Below are 14873 nucleotides of genomic sequence, written 5' to 3'. Positions count from 1 at the left end.
ACAAGCATTGTCCAGGCAGCAAGACAATGTCACACAAAGTAAAATAAAGTTATGGCATACATCATTTATGCATTGTGCACATGTAAACTTGGAGAACCACCTATCATCATTCTTGTACTTGAAAATATTCCGCCTGCCATCATAACACACCATGTGTGCATGGTCGGAATCCACACGGGCACCGCTCGAAAGTCCACAAATGTCCTGCCATGTCCTTGGACTCATATGCATCCACTCATATGATCCATACACATGCGCAAGTATAATACATACATGCATCCGCATGTTTCTAGGCCTGACACGCATCCGCATGTCCCTAGAATATAGGGGTTTGTGACAGAGAGCCTCGGAGATCAGAGCTGCCAGGAGACCGCGATTACCCGAATGCAGACCACCACTACTCCATCAGGCCTAGTCTGCCCAGATCCAGGCACGATACCGCAAAGCTATGGAGGAGAGAGCATAGTCACAAGGGACGGGGGACAGGACGGGGGACGGCCATAAGTAGGGAACGGGGACGGGGGAGGAAACGAAACTCAAAAATACTTTTTTTTAAAGTTTTTCTACTCTACACTTATTATACTTTGGAAGTACATCAAAATGAGCAAAAATTCACACTAAAATGGTAAGCTTTTGAGTCATATTAACAAAATATGGCAATCAAAGAGTGAAGGCGTTGACGGTTGATTGTATTAATAATTAAGTAGATACAAAATGAGTCATGACTCAAGAGTCACGACTAAATCTTAAGGAGGTAGAATACATGGACGGACTCAAATGAGTCAATGACAAAAAGTGCTAAAGCCTAGAGACTACAGGCTAGAGCTAAGTAGTAAGGCCCATGAATCATTATCCATGCATGATCATCCACGTGAAGTGCTCGCATCATGGTCATGGGTAGCTTGTGCCAAAGGAGCATCAAGCTCATCCTCACTCTCATCCTCACTGGCATGCTGCTCCTGCACCTCATCCTCTTGTTGCCCTTCTTGTTGACTCATCTCCCACTCGGTGAAGGGATCTGCCTTCTTGGTCATGCTCTTGCAAAGCATTCGCAAGTTCGCGCTGATGAAGACAAGGTCATTGGCACGCTCTACCCCAAGTTGGTTCCTCTTCCTAGAGGCAATGTGGCTGTAGGTACTCCAAAGTTGCTCCAAGCAAGAGGAGCTGACAGCCTGGCCTAGTATGTGGAGCTCTGGTACCATAGAGCAGCACCAACTTTGGAGCGGTCAATCTGTGCATCATGACAGCCATTGGAGCCATGAAATGACCTGTACATGGAAAGCTGGTCCCTGATCTTGTACCTAACCGATGCATCAGGCACAAGACGGTCCAAGATGATCCTCCATCCAGCGCTCACCTCCCGGTCGCTCTCCTGCTTGTTGCCTTGGAATTCTGGATCCACCACATAAGCTGATGCATGCAATGGAGAGTAGTAGGAATTCCACCTTCCTAGACACAAGGCATGGATCTTTCAACTTCTCTATCATGCGATCCATGGCCTCGTAGACCTTGCCTATGCATGGTTGCATAGCGTCTACAATCCTCAATAGGTAGGCTATGGGCCTCGCCATAGCATCCGTGGTCTTCACACGCTCCCACCAAGAGGCATCATCCGCTCGTAACCTACACTCTTAGCTAGTGTTTGTACGGGACTCTTGCATGTCAACAAACTCATCACTAAGGAAAAGTCCCCCTCAAAGCACCGCTACAATCCTTCAACCGGCCCAACATGAGAAAGTTGTAGGCAAACCGGGTGTCGGAATATTTGAGGAGAGAGAGAGAGAGAGGACCTCTTGTTAAACTCGTGCCATAGTCTTTAGTGGTTGAGGACAAAGGAGACCATGGTGTTGGTCCTCAATGAGCGGACTGATCCATGGCAATGCCCCTATGTCTTTGAGGAGGTTGTTTAGGCAATGAGCCATACAAAAGGACACCGTGACATGTCCATACATAGCTCCCGCCGCCCTATTGGAAGGCTTTCCATCCACAACAAAGCCCACTACATGCTCGGGGCCAATGATCTCCATGGTGGTAGCCCACTCCGCTGCAAGCACATCCGCGCTCTTCCCGGTGCCGGATGCATCATGAGATGAGATGAAGTACATCTCTCCGCGAGAATATGCAACCACGCCATGAATACTCCTCTTGTGGGTGTCACTCCATCCATCCACAATGAGAGAGACTCCGTTCCTCTCCCACTGCTGCTTTGTGTTGTCGGCCGCTTGCTCTACAATGCGTTTCTCCTTCTCGAGCAATGTAGTGCGCAAGCTCTCGGATGAGGGGGGCGTATAGGTTGAGCCATACTCCCCAATCTTCTTAACCATGACCTTGAAGTATTCCGACCTATTCAAGAAAGCAATTTACTAATGAGAAGGGGACTAGGATGATGAAAACATGAATGATGAATTGGCAATGATCGACTGCACTTACCTACCCGCTTGAAAGGCAATGTGGTCGTGGAAGAAGAAGCGGGCCACCACCATATCCACCTCCTCCTTCAACTTGGGGTTCCGATTCTCCCCAAGTGTAGATTGTCGCCGTGGGCCACGTAATGGTTGAGAGGCCGTGGAGATGGAGGGTGTCAAATCTCCACGGATCCCCTCGTGATCGTTCTTGGTTCGAGACTCAAATCCTGCAAACAAAACGAACAAACAAACAAGGGGGTGTAGGCCTGACTCACCTCCCAACCATGACAGCCGTGGGCGAGCCCACAGCCTTGGCTGTCCCCACCGAGCCACGAGCTGAGCTAACTAGGTTGACGTACCAACCAATCTCCTCGCGACGTTCCATACCGCCACGAAGCTGCCCTCGCGGGCCTCGAGATTGCTGCCGGCCTCGGTTGCATAAAGCAGGTGCACGTCTGCACAAGATCCGGGCTCCAAGACCATAGAGCTCTCACAAACTCGCGAGACTCTCTATATCTCAATAACTAACCTTGGCCACCCTTTTATAGGCTCTTGGCCGGTCATCGGGCGTCCACACTTGGGCGCCCGCTCGTCCATACTTGGGTGCCCGCCCGTTAGTATATCCCTAACTTAGCTCGTCAATCAGCCTGCCTAGTTCCAAGCTTCCCCAAGCCTCGAAACTAGTCTTGCGTGCGTGCGGTAGACACACACTGTGCACATGACATACTCCCCTTCCTCTAAGAGCTCACTCTTGAGCTCACTAAAAAGCCAGGGTAATCTCTCTGAAGAGTAGTCAATGTCTCCCATGTAGCGTCCTCCTCAGCACGATCCTTCCACTTGATCTTGTATTCCGTGATAAGCGTATTACGCAATCTTCTTTCACGGAATTCAAGAATCTTTTCAGGTTTGTGCGAAACAAATGTCATGTCCTCAACATCTATAATTTCTTGAGGAGTAACTAACTGGTCCGTTCCACCCAGTACTTCCTTAAGTCTACTGACATGAAATACAGGATGAACTTTCACATGAGAAGGCAAATCCAATTCATATGCAACTGAACCAATCCGTCGTGTAACACGAAATGGTCCACAGTATCTAGGGGATAATTTCGGAGATCGACCTGTCCGTAAAGTCTCGGAATCTTTCAGAACTCGCAAATACACCATCGTTCCTTCAAAGAACTCTCTGGGTGAACGATGTCTATTAGAATAAAACCTGTCTCGGTCTTGAGCACTTCTAATAGATTCCTTCGCAACTTGTAACATTTCCTGCATATCTTGCAAAAAATTACGTGCTGCATCATGCTGAAGTTGTGAGAATCCTACTGTAACAGGTGATCTAGGTTGAAAACCATACATAAGCATGAAAGGACTAAAACCTGTACTCGTATGCTTAGTAATGTAATATGCAAACGCTAACATAGGAAGATAATCCTCCCATGAACTCTGTCTTTTGGATACATATGCTCGAAGCATATCCTCCAAAATCTGATTCACTCTTTCAGTCTGGCCATCAGATTGAGGATGATCAGAGGAACTCAAATTCAAAGTTGTTTCCAACTTCTCAAAAACAAGTTTCCAAAAATCACTCGTAAAGAGTCCCTATCACTGACTATGTCCTGCAGTAACCCGTACAGTCTAAACAATTGCTCGATAAACTGCCATGCTAATTGCGTAGCTGTAATAGTCTTCCGGGTCAGTAAAAATCTAGCCATTTTTGTCAAGCGATCTACCACAACCCAAATAGAATTGTGGCCTTGATGTGTTCTTGGCAATCCGGTAATAAAATCCATGGAAATACTTTCCCATTTATTGCCTGGGATTTGCAAAGGATGCAACAACATAGCCTGTCTAAAGCGTGCAGCCTGTATGGTTCATTGATCTGGTTGATGGACACCAGATTGGACGGGAGCTTCCTGATGAGGTAGTTGAGCTCATGGTTGCAGATGTCTCTTTGGGAGGCAGGATTGCGTTTCCTGTGGTTTCTGCGGCATGCGAAGGGTCATGGACTCTTGTACACAGGAGGGGGATTGTTGGATGGAGTCCGACTCCGCGGTTGGAGTGACTCGGTTTGGGGAGGAGATTCGGACACGAGGGGATCTACTTCAGGCCCAGGAGCAGTTTTACGGAGCAGGAGGAGGTTACATTGCAGGTTTGGGCTTCCACTGGAGGAACCCATGGTCATCCCGAGGCACTTTGTTCGTGAACAGATCGTTGCTGATGACATCTTGCTGGAGTTCTGTTCGACGGAGGACAGTACGGTGGACCTCTTCACGAAGTCGCTCTCAGGATTTGCACAGGCGGCACCCCAGCTCCCAGGGGTTGGTCACACAGCCAGGAGCTGAGAGGGGGTGTTAGAAGTCATCTCCTGTCTAGTTTTATACACCAGGGCCTTTGTTGTGGGTGTGCCCGCCCTTATGAGGTGTTTTCCCATTTTTCCCCACTCTCCGTATCTTTCCCCTATTTTTCCCATTTTTTCTGAGGCTTGGGAGGGCTGCCAGAGGGTGCCAAGAGCAGTACAGTGCTGGCCGACTGGGTGTTTATCAGTCGTGGGCACTCTTGCTGCTGGCCGACTGGTTTTGATCAGTTTTGGGCACCAGATTGCTGGCCGACTGCATTTATGCAGTCGTGGACCTTTTTATCAATCGTGGGCTTTTCCTTATGCTGGCCGATTGCCCTCTAGGGAGGTATATATAGGTCCTCAACCCCCATACCTCATTTGTATCATTCCTCGGGATCTTCTTGTGTATATAGAGCAGAGTTACACGCCTACATCTCTCTCTCTCGTACTGTTTTTCTGCCTGCGTTTTTTGGGACACATGTCAGCCAGCATGTGTACCCACCAGGCCCCTGAGGTGGCACCTGAAAAAGGCGCCTCCCTGAAGAGGCCCTTTTGGGCTGTTTTACTGATTATTCAACATATTGGAGAGCTGGTTGGAGCTTTGGGAGTTGCTACAGGGCTGGTTGCTTGCTTCCCGGACTCACACAAGCTTGGACAATGATCCCCACACTCTTCTAAAGGGCTGGTTGGTAAATTTCAGACCTGCAATTTCTGGTTATTGCGAGTTTTGGGCTGGTTACAGGTGTCCAAAGTCAACTTGGACAGTACAGGACAGCTCTAGGGAACTCCACAGGGCTGTAGGACCCTTTACAGGTGGATTTCGCGCGACAGAAAGTTGCTGTTTTGGACTGGTTATTGCACAAAACAGGCCGGACAGCAATGGAATATGTGAGCATGGATGTGTCTCAAGGATTCCTGGTATAGCAGGTGCTTAGGGCAAGCATTGGGGACACTTGCTCGCGGAGAACACAGGTTTTTGGATCAGTTTCTCGCGTGGAAACAGGGCCTAAAGATCCATTTACATCTTGTGCAGGGCGGAGTACCTGTGCATTCATAATGTATTTGGAAGAATCAAGTGCAGGCTGGTGGTGAATCCCCAGGCACCCGTAATCTTGTACTTTGCAGACTCTAATGGTAATATAACCTAAAAAGGGGGGGGGGGGGGTCAGCCTATCATCGGCCCCTTTATGTGGTGTACTGTCATTTTCAGCTTTGTGGTTGTAATGCTCAAGTGTTAAGTGCTCAGAATCTTGTTCACATTTATACGATTCCAATACACGCGTCCGCCTCCCGTTACACTCTCTGTAGTGTGAGCCCTCATCGGGAGATAGATGATACAGGGGGAGGGGGATGTGGTTCGTTGATAGGCTTGAAGAAGCTGGTGATCTGTGGCTTTGCACCTGTAGAAGCCTCTCTCTATGTCGGTGTAGCTCAAGGAGAAAAAGGCCTAAGCATCTCTGATCAGGATACTTTATCACTTGGCTAAGCTGGCCAAAACCTTCTCTGAACAAGCAGTGGTATCTCTCTTTGATCTCATAATATACAGGGTATATGCATATGTAATGCTCGTTGTCTCTACCTCTCTGTGGCATAATCAGCATACTCTGTCCTCTCTAGAGGTCCGTGTTTCTCTCCTTGCCTCAATCTCCAGAGTGAGAGGAAACTCTGATTTGACCAATAGTCAGCTCATAGCGTGAGACAGCTGTACATCCATATAGCCTGGGCGTCTTACAAATCCATCCTCTGTGAATCTAAGGAAATGATCTCTGCAGTACTGCATCTTGGTGGGAAGGGGACCCGACCAAGTCTCCTTGGTGTGCATCTGGATCAAATCCTGTCTCAGAACTCTATTCCTCTCCTCTCGGGAGAGTGTAAAGCATGGGGAGTCATCATCGTACTAGAAGGGTGGTAATCTATCCATGTTGAGCCCATGTGCTGAGAACTACTCATCTACTGCAGCATACCATGATAGGTGATGGTCCTCTGTGGCAATACTTTGTGAGGACTCCATGGCCAAGCGGGGTAGTTTCTCTGGACCCATGCCTCTGATGCGTTTGATGTAGGCTATGGTCTGAAATAGAGCCTCTACCAGGCAAGCTCTGCTTTGACGATCTCACGTGGTACTGATGGTTTGCTGTGAATCGTCCTAGAGATCATGAGGATCTGCGGTCTCTCCATCCGACGCCAATCATATGTGGAGAGGTTAGGGGCCCATACCGGTGCTGCATACATCATAGCTGGGGTGACTAAGGTGTCAAATAGCCATGCTATGGTGCGAGGCTCCTGGAAGTGAGCTTGATGACACAGTCGCTCCATCAATGCAAGGGCAGCATAACCTCTAGTGAGCCTGTCCTGTGATGCCTGTCTCATGGAGAAACGGCTCCCATTACTAAGTGAAGGTAATACACAATTATACATATGATTATGTCACCTCCACCTGGCTGCCTCTATATGTGATCATTGTATCTTTCATAACCTGTCTGGAAGTGTGAAAGATCATAACCTTGGTTTTCCCAAGGTTCACTCAAAGGCTTCTTTGTGCACAAAAATCATCTAAGGCGTCCATGTGGTGCTGAAGTCCCTCCTGCGAGTCAGATATTAGAATGATGTCATCTGCATAGAGTAATAAAGTTACCCAAACCCCTGAGAGTGAAGCACTCCTCTGTCTATGAAGTCTGTGACGGGCCAAAGAGTGTCTATGAAGTCCATGACCTCATCTATGTATAGGCCAAAGAGTGTCGGGGCGAGTGGGCAGCCCTGCTTCACCCCCATAGTGCTATGTATCTCCTCTGACAGACCACCTAGGCATCCTGCTCGTCCCGTCACCCTCTCATATAAAGCAATGATCCCCCAGATCATATCTGAAGGCACCCCAAGAGTCTGCAATCTCTGTAGGAGCAAGTCCCGAGGCACTGTGTCGAATGCTTTGCGGAAATCCACAAAGCAACAATAGAGTCTCTGCTCTCGTGGCTTGGCCTACTCAATTAGGCTCCTCAAGGTGAAGATATGATCCAATGTGCAGAAGTAACTACGGAACCTAGCCTGTTCGGGAGCACGAAGACCCTCCCTCTCAGCTCGAGAGCTGAGCACTGTCTCAAGTACCGATCCATATATCTTGGCTATAATATGGCCAACCATGAGAGTCCTGTAGTTCCTGGGGTCCATCGGGTCACCTGATTTCTGAATGGGGGTAATAATATTCATGCTCCATGTGTGTGGGAAGCCCTCTACAAGTGCCTTGTTGAAGCGATGTGCAAGGAAAGGAGCTATGGTGGTAGAGGCATAAGAGAAGTGCTCACCTTATCAAATCTCTCCTCATAGAGCAATCCTGAAACGAGACTCGAAACCTGCAAAACAAAGCCTTAAAACATAAAGGTGGTGCATGCCTGACTCACCACCCAACCATGACAGTTGTGGGCGAAACCCACAAGACTTGGCTATCCCACCGAGCCACGAGCTAAGCTAACTAGCAAGATGCACCAACAAATCTCTACCCCGTGACGTCCCATACCACCACGGAGCTACCCTTGTGGGACTCCAGATTGCTGCCGGTCTCGGTCGCATGAAGCAAGTGCACGTTTGCACTAGATCCAGGTTCTTGGCTGCAGAGCTCTCACAAAGACTTGTGAGACTCTGGCTAACTGACTGACCTTGGCCACCCTTTTATAGGCTCTTGGCTGGTCACCGGGCGTCCACACGTGGGTGCCCGCTTGTCAAGGCGTCCCCACTTGGGCGCCCGCCCGTCAGTCCATCCCTAGCCCAACTCACCAATCAGCCAGCCTAGCTCCAAGCTACCCCAAGCCTCAAAGCTAGTCTTGTGTGCGTGCTGCACACAGTAGATACACTCTGTGCACATGACATACTCCCCTTCCTCTAAGAGCTCACTCTTGAGCTCAGTAAAAACCCAGGGTAGTCCCTCTGAAGGGTAGTCAATGTCTCCCATGTAGCGTCGTCCTCAACACGATTCTTCCACTTGATCTTGTATTCTGTGAGTAGCGTATGTCGCAAACGTCTTTCACAAAATCCAAGAATCTTTTTTGGTTCGTGTGGCACAAATGTCATATCCTTGACATCTATGATTTCTTGAGGAGTAACTAGCTGATCTGCGCCACCCAATACTTCCTTAACTCTACTAACATGAAATCCGGGATGAACTTTCACATCAGAAGGCAAGTCCAATTCATATGGAACTGAACCAGTCTAGTGTTTAACCTGAAATGGTCCGTAGTATCTAAGGGATAATTTCGGAGATCGACTTGTCCGTAAAGTCTCGGAATCTTTTGGAACTCGCAAATACACCATCGTTCCTTCAAAGAACTCTCTCGGTGAACGATGTCTATTAGAATAAAATCCGTCTTTGTCTTGAGCACTTCTAATAGATTCCTTCACAACTTGTAACATTTCTTGCATGTCTTGAAAAAAAGTATGCGCTGCATCATGTTGGTGGCCAATAGAAAGTGTGTCTCACTAAAGCTAATGTTCTATGTACCCCGGGTGTCCAGCAAAAGGGGCGTCGTGACACTCCTTAAGAATCTTGGACCTAATGTCCGGGACGTGTGGTATTCAAATTTTGTCATTATAAAATAGTAAACCATTCCGAATCATCCACTGGCCTCCCGTAGCCTGAATCCTCATCTCTAGACCTCCTAGTGCTGCATATCCTCTAGTCAATCTGGCCTTTGCTGCCCCCCTCATGGAGAATGTGGGCCCAGTGAACACCACTTCAAGATATGTGTATGAGTCAACATACTCCACTGTCTCCTGCCCATATGTGAAAATAGGCGCTGATCTCGAGACCCACTGAGCTGTAGTATTAAACACCATAACCTTGGTCTTACCAAGGTTAACTGAGAGCCCACTGTCCTGTGCATAAGCATGTAAAGTATCCAAGTGCCTCTGCATACCCTCTAGTGAGTCTGCTATAAGCACAATATCATCAGCATATAAGAGCAGAGGTATCCAAGTGCCAGCCAACTGGGCTCCTCTGTCCCCTCGTGTCCCAATATAATCAGAGATCTCATCAATGTATAGTCCAAATAGAGTCGGAGAGAGCGGGCAGCCCTATACCTGGTAGCCAGTCAAAGCCCTCCATCTCCAACGACATTGCAAGGAACAAGCTCCGCCCAAATGATATCAAATGGGGAGAAAACCCCTCCCTAATGCTACACAACGAGATAGAGAGGAGTCACAGTCTCTTGTTCAAATGACATCAAAAAAGGGGAGTCCAAACTGTAGTGAAGCGGTGCAAGGCGGTCCATGTGGAGCCCATATCCTGAGACACACCATATAAAATTCCTTGGGACTTTTAAAGCCGATGAGTCATGGTGATCAATCCTTTTCCAACTAAGTCTTGGTGCGCTGGACCTCCACCCCATGTCATGGTCCGCTCTACAGGTGAACTATTGGAATAACAATGGAATAATTTACACATGTCCACACATCCGAAAACTCTCGTCCTAATGGAGTTCCCACAGGGAAATATACCATGCGATCCATCCCAATCCCTAGTTATTCCGACTATTGTTAGGCAATCTCATCCTCCCCCGGTCACTTGCGAGGGTTATCTGCAGTTGGGTAAGGAGATGTGACACGTCCTCTTGAGCAAACTGAAAATTATCATGTGTCATCTGACTTGAGTTTAGAACTTTACTCTTGTTGGTCTTTTGCATTGCATCTTACAATTCGCCTCCTGTGCAGTTATTGGGCCTCTGTGAGGGCAGCCCTTGAAGTTATCGAATGTATGCAATCAAACCTTTCCATTCAGGGCTAAACATATCACCCTCCTGGCATGCACATTATAATATAACCTAGAGCCTATAAATTCAAAGCCACACAGTTTCAGGGTTGGAGGACATTCCTCCTTGACCCCAATGTTGCTGCTAAGCATCTCGGAGATCCCCGCCTTGGCATTGACTCCTGTATTATCTGGCAGGGTCAAGCAGGCTGGTCGCTCTCTTTCATCAGTAGCCTATTTTCTGTCAAAGAAAAGGGGTTACAAAGGTAGCTGAGAACCTCATCTTTTGAGGGATGAGATGGTGAGCCCTACCTGTGTCCATGGAACATGTCGTAATCCCATCTGATCTCTCTGTAGTTTCCGTTGGGTAGTGGATGTGGTTCCACAAATAGTGGGTCTGTGTTGCTTACATTTCCTGGACTTGAACTTTGGACCTGCTTTTTGGGCAGCCTTGTCTTGAAACCATTAGGGCAAGAGGCACCAGCAAGCTTTGTTGATTTTTACTACTAAAATATGCATGCTTACAATTTTTAGCTTTAAAAACATTTGCAAGAAAAATGTGGATCTTGAAAGCTACTTTCATGTAAGTTTTATTCATATGTTAAAGTTGGGCGTGACATGCATTTAGAAGAATGTGAAGTCGAAGGGAAGGCTTTTCTGAATGTTGCTAATGTAATTTAGGTTGACCTTGTAAATTAGATTGCTTTGCTTGTGAAGGAGTGATCTTGTTGTGCTTTCTGTAATGTAGGTTGCAGAACATAAAGAAACATTGGGAATATATTTTGGTCATCTGCTCTCAGACTACATCTGTATCATTTCAGGATATGGCATGACTGTTGGGGGTCTTTCCAGGTGCTGTGTTTGAACCATTTGTCACTATTTATAATCTTTTTTGGAAGGAGAATCGTTCTCTTTAAGGCTACTTTTTGTGTATGTGGAAATGTTACTTTTCAATGTTGTGATTCTATGGCTTACCATGAAGCATTTCATTTCAGAGAAATTGAAGGGACCCTCCGTCCGGGAGCTTATGCTTTGGTGGATGCATGCTCAGCAGATGATCTACAGCAACTACATGCTGTCCTTGGAGGTAAACTTTAACCAACACTGTATAATATATGCTTGAGTGTGTGCATGTGTGAGATGAAGTGTAAATGTTCTTAAAGATGCGCATGGTCAGGCCCTGCAACCTCTTCATTAAGCAGAACAGGGTTGGCTTTACATGTAAGAACAAAAAATACTCACAGATAACACGAAATATACTATGGGAGACTACAAATGGAGGGGGGAGGGAAGAGCGTACATAGGCACAACAACTTGGAAGTGTACATTATGGCTCACTTAGTGATTGATCCTGAACATGGACTTGCTGGATCTGTTAGTACAGTGCAAGCTAGTAGTGATCACAGAGGTTGCAGTGGTTTTCTTTCACCCACGAAGCTTATGTGAATTGTGCTATTTATGAGATCAAGTGAAGTTTGTGCACAAGTGTGATCTCTTTCAGTATGTTCCTTCTTGTGCAGGTGAAGTGATTGTGTATTTTAAACTATGCACTTTTTCTCATGTTTTTTAAGTTTTCTCCCTCTTGTGCAGGTTAAGTGATTGTGTAGTTTTAACCTATGCACTTTTCTCATGTTTTTTCTTGTAGAGGGTCCAAGGAGAAGCGCGCTTACAGAGTTACGGCGTGACTATGAACTGCACTTCAAGTACACAGGAAAAGTGTGAGATAGAATCATCATGTGCTTGTGCAGACTTCTTCATTCTGCAATGTTTGGTCTCGTGTAAAGAATACCTTGTCATGTTTGCTCCCCAAATTTTTCATCAGAAAGCTGCAAAATCTGGGATAAAGCCAACCAGGGGTTTACCCTCATTGAGTAGTGATTCATCTTGTACAGTAGTAAAAATTTGGCTGGTTTTAAATGTCTTATGAATTCAAAGAGTGGGAGCATCTCAATCCATGTTTGCATTCACTAAGTCCCAATCGCAAGGAGCAAGCTATGTTGATTTTGTGGACAAACATAACAGCTATTTGTAATACAAGCTGCACTTTGACCGACGCAAATAGTTCATGTCAAATAGCGGAAACTTACAAGCTAGCGCACACAAATTGGCAATTTTTAAAAAGAAAGTTGACTTATGTTTGTGTTAGATTCAACCAAGCTTTGTGACTCTTAATGGTGGACCCTTCTGATGAAATCAAAGACTCCAACGACAAAGTTTACAACATCAACAATTGCAGAAACCACAATATGCTGTCTTTCATTCAAAGCCATGATAAGTAGTGCGAAAGAATATTTGCTAGTGTTCTCTTTTTGGCTTGCTTTGCACAAGGAAAGCATTACGATCTAAAATCCAAGAAACTACTAAATAAAAAGACTCTTCGTTACTGTTTGCAGGTCCATTTATTTTCATGGATGGGTCTCTCCCCCCCTCACTTTTGACCTGTATAGGAGGAGTGGGCATAAGGCAAACATGAACAAAAGTTGCATCAGCTGTTTTTGAGCAAGGGAAACTAGGACCCATGGCGCATTCTGGGGGAAAAGAAACCCCAATGCCCATCACCAATCCATATGCATGACAAGTTCATGATTTGATTAGCCCACAATTCATATGTCCCACATCATCTATGCTCTTCAACAGAGCCAATATCAAAAGGGCTATACTAAAAGTTGCATAATGGAAGGACGAAAGATCATGAAGGCCTATGTGCGAAGCATTTCACAAAGCATTTCACACATTGGCATCTTTTTCTAGGCTAAGTAATCATCATGGATACATTGTGCTAGCTTTTTGGTCTTATAGACCCTCTCTCTCTTTCTCTCTCTCCGCCTCTCTCTCTCTTTCTCTCTCTCTCTCTCTCTCTCTCTCTCTCTCCTCCCGCTAGCCCCTCCGCTCACAGTGTGCGCCCACTGTTCGCTACTACCACCCGTTGTTCGCTATTGCTGCCCGCTAACCCCTCTGGTCGAACTGTGCACGCGTTGTCCATAACCCCCTGTTTCGCCTCGCTTGTTGTGCCTAGCACACCCCGCCATCTCTCTTTCCGTCTCTGTTCGTCGCCCGCTGTCCCTGTTTCGCCTCGCCTGTTGTGTCTAGCACACCCCGCCATCTCTCTTTCCGTCTCTCTGTTCATCGCTCGCTGTCCCCCTGTTTCGCCTCGCTTGTTGTGCCCAACACACCCCGCCATCTCTCTTTCCGTCTCTCTATTCGTCGCTCGATGTTCGCTACTGCCGCCCACTAGTCCCTCCGCCTCGTTGGCGCTATGCTGGCTCGTCTGCCTGTCCGGTAGCCCCTGTGTCTCCCTTTTCCCACCCACCCTTCCTCGGGTCCCCAAGGCAGCATTATAACTCTCTCTCTCTCTCTCTCTCTCTCTCTCTCTCTCTCTCTCTCCTCCCTGCCTGGGGGAAGGGCTGAAGAGTAATCTCGAGGAATGGCCCCGAGTCTCCAAGAGAAACTCGAGGCCCTTGAGACGGCAATGAAGGCACTAATCAAGCAGAACAAGAAGACATACGATTCCAACCTCAATGAGGTGGAGAACAAACTACATCCGTACATCATGGCCCTCCAAGCACGGGTCATGGACCTTGAACAAGAGAACATAGCACTCAAGGAGGAGGTGAGTGCATTGAAAGTGGAACTGGTAGTCATCAAGAACACCGAGAAGGAAGAAGGAGAGATCAATGACAACACTCTCACGGCCATCAAAGACGAGATCTCCAAAGAGATCACAAAGGACATGGAGGGAAAAATCGAAGCCAAGCTGTCAGGATGGGTTGAGGTGGTGAAGAAGATCCGTAAAGAAGTGAGGGAGGAGACTCAAAGGGAAGAACATCAAATCATTCACACCACCATTGAGGAGGTGAAGATGAGGCATGCCCGCTGCCTCAACATTCGAGTCACAGGTATAGCCGAGACACCCAACTCCACTCGTGACGAGAAAGATGGACAGTTTCTATGCATGAAGCTAGGCTAGAGGGAAGAGGACTCTCTCCCCTTCACCAAAGCATGGAGAGTCGGGAAAGACTCATCCTACAGTTTGCAGGATAGACGGAGAGGGTCACCTTCATGAGGAAGAGGGTCATACTACGAGGCTTAGAGGGAACTCCTATTTTCTTGGATGATGATCTCACGAGGATGCAGCTAGAGCATAGAAGAGCTTGCATGCCGCGAGTCTTACACGCGAGGAGAGAAGGCAAGAAGGCCTTCTATCGAGATGGTCAGGTCATCATTGATGGCCGGCCCATGGATTAGCGGTTTGGGGCCTATGGGACACAGACCAGGCCACTGACAAAGATACACATGGCAGTATGGAACTGTAATGGTTCCCTATGGGTGCAGCTTGGACGACTGGAGCATGTTATGGTGAGGAAAGACATCATACTTCTTGTAAGATTCCTCCT

At 47.3% G+C, this 14873-nt stretch overlaps 1 protein-coding gene across 1 annotated transcript in view; it reads left to right on the top strand.

Annotated features, from left to right (window-relative positions):
* Positions 1 to 12624, top strand: part of LOC147621464 (Urb2/Npa2 family protein) — a 77570-nt gene extending 64946 nt beyond the window's left edge. Inside the window, exons 9-11 of the mRNA XM_086824205.1 lie at positions 11228 to 11331; positions 11475 to 11566; positions 12125 to 12624. Coding sequence (XP_086680331.1) covers positions 11228 to 11331; positions 11475 to 11566; positions 12125 to 12201 — 273 coding nt within the window. The 3' untranslated portion in view covers positions 12202 to 12624. The remainder of the gene's footprint in view (positions 1 to 11227; positions 11332 to 11474; positions 11567 to 12124) is intronic.
* Positions 12625 to 14873: the final 2249 nt, after the last annotated feature.

The sequence above is a fragment of the Cibotium barometz genome, chromosome 30 (genome assembly GCF_041138505.1).
Source record: "Cibotium barometz isolate CiBa-2024 chromosome 30, ASM4113850v1, whole genome shotgun sequence".
NCBI lineage: Eukaryota > Viridiplantae > Streptophyta > Polypodiopsida > Cyatheales > Cibotiaceae > Cibotium > Cibotium barometz.
The sequence above is the reverse complement of the archived record's forward strand: the minus strand, read 5'-3'. Positions and strand labels throughout refer to the sequence as shown.